The sequence below is a fragment of the Eubalaena glacialis genome, chromosome 1 (assembly GCF_028564815.1).
Source record: "Eubalaena glacialis isolate mEubGla1 chromosome 1, mEubGla1.1.hap2.+ XY, whole genome shotgun sequence".
NCBI classification, from domain to species: domain Eukaryota; kingdom Metazoa; phylum Chordata; class Mammalia; order Artiodactyla; family Balaenidae; genus Eubalaena; species Eubalaena glacialis.
The window spans coordinates 232,699,953-232,710,087 of record NC_083716.1 but is presented as its reverse complement, the minus strand read 5'-3'; the positions used below and the strand labels follow the sequence as shown (position 1 = coordinate 232,710,087).

Here is a 10,135-nt window from a genome sequence, read left to right as displayed (position 1 = left end):
GGAGGGCCCTTCCCATTGACGCTCTCCGTCCCTCTGCGAAGCCGCTGAGTGTTTCTATTGGTTGATCAAGATGCCAATCGCCGAGGTGGGCTTTCCATTGGCTTCAGAGCGGGCGCTCCGAGGCTAGAGGGAAGAAGAAGGGATCAGGAGCGGGAGCTGAGGGAAAAGAGGCCGGTCCGGATCTGGCCGCTGCCGCTGCTCGCCCGAGGTCTGCAGGCCGGGCTGCGGCTCCGTCCTCGGCTCCTGGGCACAGTCTACGAGGCTCCGCCGGGCCAGCGTGGGAGAGCCGCAGGCGGCGGCCGCCGCATCATGTCAACCAAGGACGAGCGGGCCAGGGAGATCCTGAGGGGCTTCAAACTGTATCCTCCCGGGAGCGGGGCTGGGCCGGGAGGACTTGGGAGGCGGCCGCTCGCTGAGGAGACGGGCCGGGGGCAGGCCGCGCCAGGTGGGCACCCGAGGAGAGGGCGGCGGGAAGGGAAAAAAGGAACGCCGTCCCAGGCCGCCGGCGGGACCGGGCGCGGGAGGCGGGGAAAGGGGCGTCCGGAGGGAGGGAGGGGACGTTGATGTGATCCCCGTGGGTAGAGGCGGAGGAGCCACGGAATTGGGTTGAGAGAGGGGCCGGGCGTCGGAAACAGGTGTCGGGAGGCGCGCTTGGGTCCGAGAAGAGAGGCCGGGAAGGGGCTGCGGCCCGCAGGGGAGGGCCGAGGGGGCGCGGTGGGCTGGCCTCGAAGCCTAGCTGCCTCTTTGGCGGGAAGCCCACCAGAGCAGCAGGGAAAAGTGACTTGGAGCGAGTGACCTTGTGTGGGACAAATGCAGACGCTGGTGTTGAACTCTCTCGGGTTCTCCCCTCCTACTTCCCCCCCCCCCACCCCCCGTCTTGTTTCCGCAACTTCTCTTGCTCACTTGTGGCTATTTCCAGGGTTGGAGCGGAGGAAGGTGGGGAGTGAGAATTCCGAGGTGGACCTCATCTTAACTCTGTCTTGGCCCTTGGAGGCACTGGACGGTCGCTGCTTCCCCCTCAGCTCCTCAGTTTTCTTTCCAGCGAAATGAGAACCCTAAATTTGTGCGTGCGAAACCTTGAGGAGTTATGGTTTTGCACTGGGACTCCTGGCAAAGGTGTCTGCTCCCTCGATTTTGTGTGGTTAACGCGTAGACATGGTGGAGCTGTCCAGCAATTATTTGATGACGTTGGGGACACCGTAGCATTTAGCAGGATATAGAAATCATTGCCTCAGGCCTGTGGTGGTGCCGCGGGTGCAACCTTCTCCCCTTCCCGTAGTGAAGCTTTGTGTTTTAATGGAATGTTAATCTGTGACCATATGATGCAGATGAAAAAACGCAATCTCGTCCATTCCAGTCTTATATTTTCCTGCTGACCTTAATCTCTTCTTACATCCTATGGCTACAATATGGAACACTCTTAAATTCGTCTCTCAGTGACGATGTAGGGCTCCTCTCCTGGAGGTTTCGTCAAGCACCGTTCTCTGAGCTGCCAGTGTGTTTCCACAGTGTCCATTTCACCCCTGCAAATTTTAATTGCTTTGTCATAATCAGAAACCAAGTTGGTAGTAAGTTTTAGAACACAACAGCAAAAAAGTTACAGGAAGTTTTGGAGGTACAAATGAAATTTTTCAAATGGAAGCCGACCTGCTGTGCTTTTTTTTTTTTAAGGGAAGGCCTTTAAAAAAGGCCTTTACATACTGCCATTCATGATGAACTTTCAGTACTTTTATGCAGTGATGTTTAGTAACAGCCTCTTTTATAGCTCCATGTACCTTCCCGTGTTTCTGTTCGTAATAGTGCCTATAAGTAGATAGGCATGGCTGAAGTATTAGAAAAGCTATGACATGGATTTTATTTTTCCCTTAAGTAATTTATATTATTACTTAACGTTTATGCTGTAAACAGTAAACTGGAGACTATGGAGAATTGAGAGATTTCACAAGCCATGTTTTTGTATGGAGTTAACATTGTTGCTGAAAGTAAGAGTCTTTTTAATGGCTTTTGAACACCCCAAAAAGGGAAAGTTTGAGCTTCTCACCTTCAGTCTTGGCTCTTGAACCTTGTTCAAGAGAAACTTTGGCTCTTGAGAAAGAGGCTAAGGGACAAATATGGAAAAGAATAGAAAGCAGAATCTGTGTCGTTTAGTGCATCAAGAAACAGGTTTTCAGGGAAAATTTGACCTGGGCTGATTAAATCACAAGGGAAGCAGCCACCAAAAAACAGTTAGCATGGGAGCAAAGGAATGCTCATCCTCTGGTTGCCTTTATTGGCATCTGAGAATTAAGAGAGAAAAGGAAAGGAGTTCTAGGATTTGTTACTACCTTCAGGAGAAAATAAAATTAACGTTTTAGTAAGAAACTACCTGACTATTGTCCACCTTTTATTGCATAAATTGTTTTTCTGAACTCTCAGAGCATCTGTTTCTGAAGAGTTTTTACTACAAAAAGAAATCGCCATTTTATTCTTCTACCAACAATGTTGATAATACTCATTTGCCACATTGACTATGTTGGTCTTTTTTATTTTTGTCAGTTTGAACAACAGATGACATCTTGTTTTAATTTGTATTTCCCTGATGCCTAGATCCCTGGAGAGGTCATATAGGATAGTGGTTCAGTGCTATACTGGCCTGTAGAGCTATACTGTCTGCATTGGAATTCTAGCCCTGCACTCCTGGTTGTGTGTCCCTGAGCACCTTCTTTAACTGCTGCCACAATTTCCTCCGCTGTAAAAAGGGATAAAAATAATACCTTATCTCCTAGGGTTGTTGGGAGGTTTAAATGAGTTGATATCTAAAACACGTAGCCAAGCTCCTGATGCCTAGTAAGCATTATGTATTAGCTATTATGGTTGTTGTTGTTAGTAGAGAAGTCACAGAATCTTCTGTTTGGCCATTTCTTTTTCTTCGTGAATTGCTTGTTGATATTAAATTGTTTATTTTTCTTACTGCTTTATAGGTGTTCTTTCTTGTAGTATCAATCCTTTGCCTGTATTGTACGTTGCAAATGCTTTCTCTCAATGTATTGCTTGTCTGCTTTTTGTTGAACAAAAATTTTAAATTATCACTTCAAATTCATCAGTATTATTCATGTGGCTTCTGAATTTTGTGTCTCGTTTAAGAAGACCTTCCTTATCTTCAGGTTAATTAAATAGCCTATGTTTTTTCTCTTTGTAATGTTTAGCTCTTTAATCCATCTGAAATGTATTTACACAGATGGTATGTGGTAGAAATCTAACTTCCTTCGCTATTTGGATAGCCAGTTGCCCACTACTGTTTACTAAGTCATTAGGCCATCCTTTCCCCTCAGTTTTGAAAGCTATCTTTGTCATATACTTAGTCTCCATAAGACATGGGTTTATTTTTGGAATATTTCTGTTTCATCAATCTATTTATCTCTTCCCATTCCTTTCCTGTACGCATTAGTTCAATTATTATAGTTTTATAGTATGATTTAGTACAGTTTACAATAGGATTGATATGTCATGAACAGAGTTATGTGCTTGAAGTCACATTATAAGTTCCTTGTAAATATTCATGCCCTTTTTATACAAATAGAAGCTTGCCCATATGCCCATAATAGATACTCAGTAAGTATGAATAACATACTTCATAAATCAGGGATAGTCTTTGTGTCTGAGAGAATTCAACATAAACTTTTGTATTTGTCATAAGTCTTTTCAAAAATAAAATATTTTTTAAAAAAAATTTTTTTTTGGCCACATGGGCTTGTGGGATCTCAGTTCCCTGACCAGGGATCAAACCTGTGCCCCCTGCAGTGGAAACTCGGAGCCCTAACCACTGGACCGCCAGGGAATTCTCAAGACTTCTTTTTCACATCATCTCCACCGCACTGCTTTTAGCTCATACACATTAAGAGTCTTACATTTCTTTCTTGTTTGTTAAAAACATAACATTTTGTAGTTATAAACTAAAGTTGTGAATGAAATATTACTTGGGGAACAAATACGATTCTCCTGCAAGGTTTTGAATTTGAGTATTTTAAGTAGCTGATATGGAGATTTTGTTTGTAAATCCTGCATTCCCCATTTCATTCATTCAACAAAGGTCTTTTGGGAGACTTCTGAACAGGCACTGTGTGCTTAAAGGACATAAAAATGAAGAGTCACAGACCCTTCTTTCCAGAAGTGTAACCATCTTTGTGTCTGTTTAGAAGGGATATCTTCAAAAGCAATGCATTTTTTAAAATAGTATTGAATTTTTCTTTTACAAACTCCAGCTACCTAGAAATGACCTTTGTTAATATTTCAATATAGCCTTCTAATGTAGCTAATGTTTAATGTGTTTCCTTTTATTAAAATGGAATCATAAGTATTATTTTGAAACTTTTTAACTTAATAAATTTACCACGTTCATAATTTTCGAAGATAGTTGCTTTCAGTTGCTTTCAGTAACATAGATTTGTCACTGAAAGTCTTCTTTTTTTTTTTTTATAAATTTATTGGTTGATTGATTGATTTTTTTTTTTGGGGGGGTGTGTTGGGTCTTCGTTTCTGTGCGAGGGCTCTCTCTAGTTGCGGCGAGCGGGGGCCACTCTTCATCGCGGTGCGCGGGCCTCTCACTATCGCGGCCTCTCCCGTTGCGGAGCACAAGCTCCAGACGTGCAGGTTAGTAGTTGTGGCTCACGGGCCCATTTGCTCCGTGGCATGTGGGATCTTCCCAGACCAGGGCTCGAACCCGTGTCCCCTGCATTGGCAGGCAGATTCTCAACCACTGCGCCACCAGGGAAGCCCCTGAAAGTCTTCTTATACTAGTTTTCTAGTATAGGCTGTAATGCCCTGTTCAGCCTGTTCAAATTACTTTTTCCTCAACATAAATCCATAATTTTATTAATACCAAGAAACTGACACATTGCCATAAGAAAGGATTATGCTTTTATAATTTCATTATTTTTGATCCATCTGGAATTTGCTTGGGTATACGGTATGAAGCAGATTTAATTTTTTTAAAGATTAGCTAATTGTCTCCATTTCTTTCTTTACTTATACTCCAGATATTAATATAATATCCAGAATATAAATGACTGCCTGCAAATCAATAAGATAAATATTTAACTCAAAATGGGCAAAGGATATGAACAAATAATAGTTCACAGAAGAAAGATGCAAATGACCAATGAATAAATTCAGAGATGTTCAACCCTATTAAAACAACAGACTATCCCTTTTTTCCCAATTAACTGACAAAAATTTAAAAGACTGATAATATTCAGTGTTGGCAACTATTGCGGAAAAGGGATGCTTCATTTGCTGTGTGTGTGTGTGTGTGAGTGTGTGAGAGAGAGAGAGAGAGAGAGAGAGACCTTTATGGAAAGTAATTGATATCTATCAAAAGTTTACGTGTAAGTGCAGTAAAGCACAGAGCAGTCATCAATGGACTCTAGGTTCAGACTGTATTACCCCCACCACTGAGACCCGAGGCAGAGCACTCAAACTCTGAACCTCACTATCCATTTCATTTCTTTAGAGGGTTGATATGAGGATTAAATGAGACTGCATATAAAATGCTTAGTACAGTGCCTCGCACACAGTAATAAATGTTAACTGCTGTACTTTTTTTATTAATACTTAATATTATTAACGATAATAATAGCATTAATATTTCTGTAAAACCACTTATTTTTCTGAGGTATAACCAATGACTTCATGCTATTATTCTCTTTCTAACTGAGCAACTGGAATATCTGTTCTGCCTCTGAAGAAATGATTCAATTGAGAAGCATTGATGTGTACCTAGTGTTTATCTTGTTTTCTAGCAACTAATCACATTCCAATTTATGGCAGGTGAGCAAAAAAAGAACCAGTTTGGCTCAGGAGGTTTCTGAAAGCACCTTTCACTTGTGTTCTTGCATTTCCTCTCCATAGTTTGCTCCTGGATCTCCCACATTCTGTTTCTCACAGCACCTTGATCTTTAACTTTACCTCCAGTCAAAAATAGTTGGCTTTACATCTTCTATTCACTTAGATTTCCTTGTTAAGAATAGTAGACTGTTGAACTTTTCTTGAATGTCAGTATTGCCTAAGAGGTGCCTTGGCCAAGTGTTAAAAATGAGTCTGGGGTTTATAATTCCTAAAATATAGTTTTTATCTTATCAACCCAAATTTTGGGAAAGCAACCAAAACATACCACCCATACAGCCAATAAATACACAGATTGTGTTGATCACAGATTGTCTAGTAATAGACTTCATGTAGATTGTGATCAGTAGTTTGTTCTCCAGAATCCTCCTGCATGGGCTCCGAGAAGTTGTTACCGTTATCCTGAATGGATTAAATGACTATAACGTCCTATTGATTTTGTTATTTAGGATTTTTAAACAGGAATTGCTGCTTTTGCATTTGGGGGAGGAATTTGGAATATAATTAGATACTTACAGTCTTCTTCAGACCTTCTAAATTTCTTTCCAGAATTGTGTTTTTAGTGAAATATTATATTAACCTCTGGAAAAATGAAACAGAATATGGTAAGACTCTCATGGAAAATTCTGGTTGTATCATTACTGTATTTGAAAAAGGACTGTCAATAGGGCTGAGGTTTGCCAGCTCTAGATTCTTATTAGGCTTGACCTCACTTTTGCCTCACAGACTTCACTTGTCAGCACTCTGCATCCACAAATCCCCATGTTAGAGGAGGCCTTGACTTCTTAAAGTATGGACCTGTCCCTATTCCTGAGCTTTAGCATCATAGGAAGATATTGTAAAGGCAAGGCCATCTTGTCTAGTAATCTGACTGTTCCAACCATTGCTTGAATGCTTAAAACTGAAATGATCAAGATTTTAGGAGCAACATTCTTCTTTTGCTTTTGATCTGATAATTTTGAAGCTGAGAGGAAAAGCAAATATATTTTCTTATAGTCCAATATCCGTAAAGATCTCAGTGGATTGGACTAAATAAGCACGCTGTTTATAGAGGAGTTTGCTTAGGCTGCAGTGGGGGGGAGGGGTACAGCAAAGTGGAGCTGGTCCAGAGGAGAGGCACTTGAAACATGTCAGTACAATAACTGGAGAACTGAGGAGGATTAACCTGAAGATGAGTTGGGCAAAGGATATGAGTGTTCTAAAGTTTAAAAAACTGTTCTAGGGGCTTCCCTGGTGGCACAGCGGTCACGAATCCGCTTGCCAATGCAGGGGACACGGGTTCGAGCCCTGGTCCAGGAAGATCCCACATGTCACGGAGCAACTAAGCCCGTGCACCACAACTACTGAAGCCTGTGCTCTGCAACAAGAGAAGACACCGCAATGAGAAGCCTGCGCACCGCAACAAAGAGTAGCCCCCGCTCTCCACAACTAGAGAAAGCCCGCGCGCAGCAACGAAGACCCGATGCAGCCAAAAAAAAAAAATCTGTTCTAAAGAGGAAAAAGTAAATGTGTTCTGTGTGGCTCTCAGAGGATACAAGATTAGAAGTTACAGGGGACAGAGTTTAGCCCAGTTTTAATAATTAGAGTTACCTGAAGAAAAAAATTGTTTCAGAAAATATTTTAAGCACCAGATGGATGCCTGTCCATCAGGAGTATTGCAGAAGGAAATTATGTATGCATCAGATAAGGCATTAGAGTAGATAAACTCCAGAAGGACTCAAATCCTTTCAACACTGCAATTCTTTGATTTGGTGACAACCTTTCTTAGTTAACAAGGACTGTTTTCAGCAAGTATTTCTATTAAGGTATGTACTACACCTAAAATAGGCAAAACATTTTTTTGTGTGATTTGATATAATTAAAGCATGATATTGTTTCCTTTTTGTTTTTCAGACAACTCTTTTTAGATTAATACTACTCAGTATTAATGATGTATTTTGTTTAGTGTATTGCGGATCCACTGATTTCAAAGTTAGGGAGAGCAATTTTTGCCTCTGAATTTGGATAAAGTCTAGAGAACTAAACATAAATAGCTCTAATATAAATAACACTTTAAATATAGCCACAAGAATAAAGGGGATAGCCTAATAATATCTGACATTCTTGTAGTCTTTTTCAGTTTTTCAAAGCACTTTCACATATTATTACATTATTACAACTCTACACATTATTATCCATACTTTATAAATGGAGGAAATAAGGATTGACGAGGTTGTCACTCAGATAAAGTCAGAACCTTAATTTAAACCTTGGTTTGTCTTTCTACAAACTACTGTTTTCTATAGTATACCATGATTCCTCTCTGGAGAATTTATTTTTGTTACCATATTACCGATTTTGAGTTTAAAATTTTTCCTCAGTGTTTAAGTCACAGATTTATTTTTCACTTGAAAATTATTCTCTTGCATAGTGATCACATCCCCTATATTCTACTTTGTTTTTTCTCAACTCTCAGATACAGAGGGCAGGATTTAGCTTGGGATAAGGAAGAAATTTCTAACAATTAGAGTTAGCTGAAAAAAGACATTTTCCAGAAACTATTTAAGCAGCATGTATTTTTCTGCTAGGGCTGCCACAACAAAATACCAAAATACAACAGACATTTATTTCTCAATAGTTCTGGAGGCTAGAAAGTCCAAAATCAAGGTACTGACTGATTTGATTCCTGGCTTACAGATGTCTGCCTTCTCCCTGTGTCCTCACATGGTAGAGAGTGGATGGGCAAATTGTAGGAATCATAACTATACCATGTGTGGCACCACTACCTGTCTGACTGTTCTTCTTGGAAAGGGTGGTTCATAGGTCACTGCAAGAAAAAAAAAATTTTTTTTAAGGGACTAAATCTGAGAATCAAGCCTGATCACTTACTTTCATGGAATAGGAAGTAAGAGATTTAAAAGCCTTTGCTTTTGAGCCACCTTCTGTGAGAAGGATAAAGGCAGAGGCTTTACTGCTGTCACTTATCTGGTGGTTCATTCAGACATTTGTTAGCAGGGTCTATAAGTGCCAGGTAATTTGCTAAACCCAAGAGATACGAAATGATAAGCCAGTTTCTATATCCAAAGAACTTTTATGAGGGAGGGAGGGAGAGACAGAGGCAGAGATGATAACAATCAAAATATAGTGTGATAAGTGCCTAGTAGTATGAAGTACTGTGGAACCTCAGAAGTTATGTGGGACCTGCTGCTGGAGGTGTTCTGGAAGACTTCAGAATTGTCATTTGAATCGGATCTTGGATGATGAGTAACTGTTGAGCAGTTTAATTTTAAAGATACTGGGGAGGACTTCCCTGGTGGCGCAGTGGTTAAGAATCCTCCTGCCAACGCAGGGGACACAGGTTCGATCCCTGATCCGGGAAGATCCCACATGCTGCAGAGCAACTAAGCCCGTGCGCCACAACTACTGAGCCTGCGCTCTAGAGCCTGCGAGCCACAACTACTGAGCCCGTGTGCCACAACTACTGAAGCCTGCACGCCTAGAGCCCGTGCTCCGCAACAAGAGAAGCCACCGCAATGAGAAGCCCGCGCACCGCAACGAAGAGTGGCCCTCGCTCGCCACAACTAGAGAAAGCTGGCGCGCAGCAACGAAGACCCAACGCAGCCAAACATAAATACATACATACAAACATACATACATAAATAAGTAAAAATAAAGATACTGGGGAGTAAGAGAGGAAGGAAAGTGATGGCATGAAAAATGAGGGAAGAGGGCTTCCCTGGTGGCGCAGTGGTTGAGAGTCTGCCTGCCGATGCAGGGGACACGGGTTCGAGCCCTGGTCCAGGAAGATCCCACATGCCACGGAGCAACTAAGCCCGCGCGCCACAACTACTGAGCCTGCGCGTCTGGAACCGTGCTCCGCAACAAGAGGCCGCGACAGTGAGAGGCCCGCGCACCGCGATGAAGAGTGGCCCCCGCTCGCCACAACTGGAGAAAGCCCTCGCACAGAAACGAAGAACCAACACAGCCAAAAATAAATAAATAAATAAATGTAAAACCAAAAAAAAAAAAATGAGGGAAGAGAGGGTTTCAGAGGGGAGTTGGGGTCAAGAATGAGGAAGAATGAGGATCAAAAACAAGTCCTTGAAATTGCTGGAAATTTCATTCACTCACTGAATATTTGAGACTACTGAAAGTCCCATAATACCTTGTAGGTCACTGGTGACCTCTTTGAGAATAGCAGATTTTGAGAATAGTAGCTATTTGGGGAAACAAATTAACTATCATTTGCCAAGATTAAAAAATGGATACTAGATGA

The 10,135-nt window shown here is 41.7% G+C and overlaps 1 protein-coding gene across 1 annotated transcript in view; it reads left to right on the top strand.

The window, feature by feature from the left end:
- The first annotated feature begins 101 nt into the window (after positions 1 to 101).
- PDE6D (phosphodiesterase 6D) overlaps positions 102 to 10,135 on the top strand; it is a 51,637-nt gene continuing 41,603 nt past the window's right edge. The window contains exon 1 of the mRNA XM_061205847.1: positions 102 to 359. Within this exon, the coding sequence (XP_061061830.1) occupies positions 310 to 359 (50 nt within the window). The 5' untranslated portion in view covers positions 102 to 309. The remainder of the gene's footprint in view (positions 360 to 10,135) is intronic.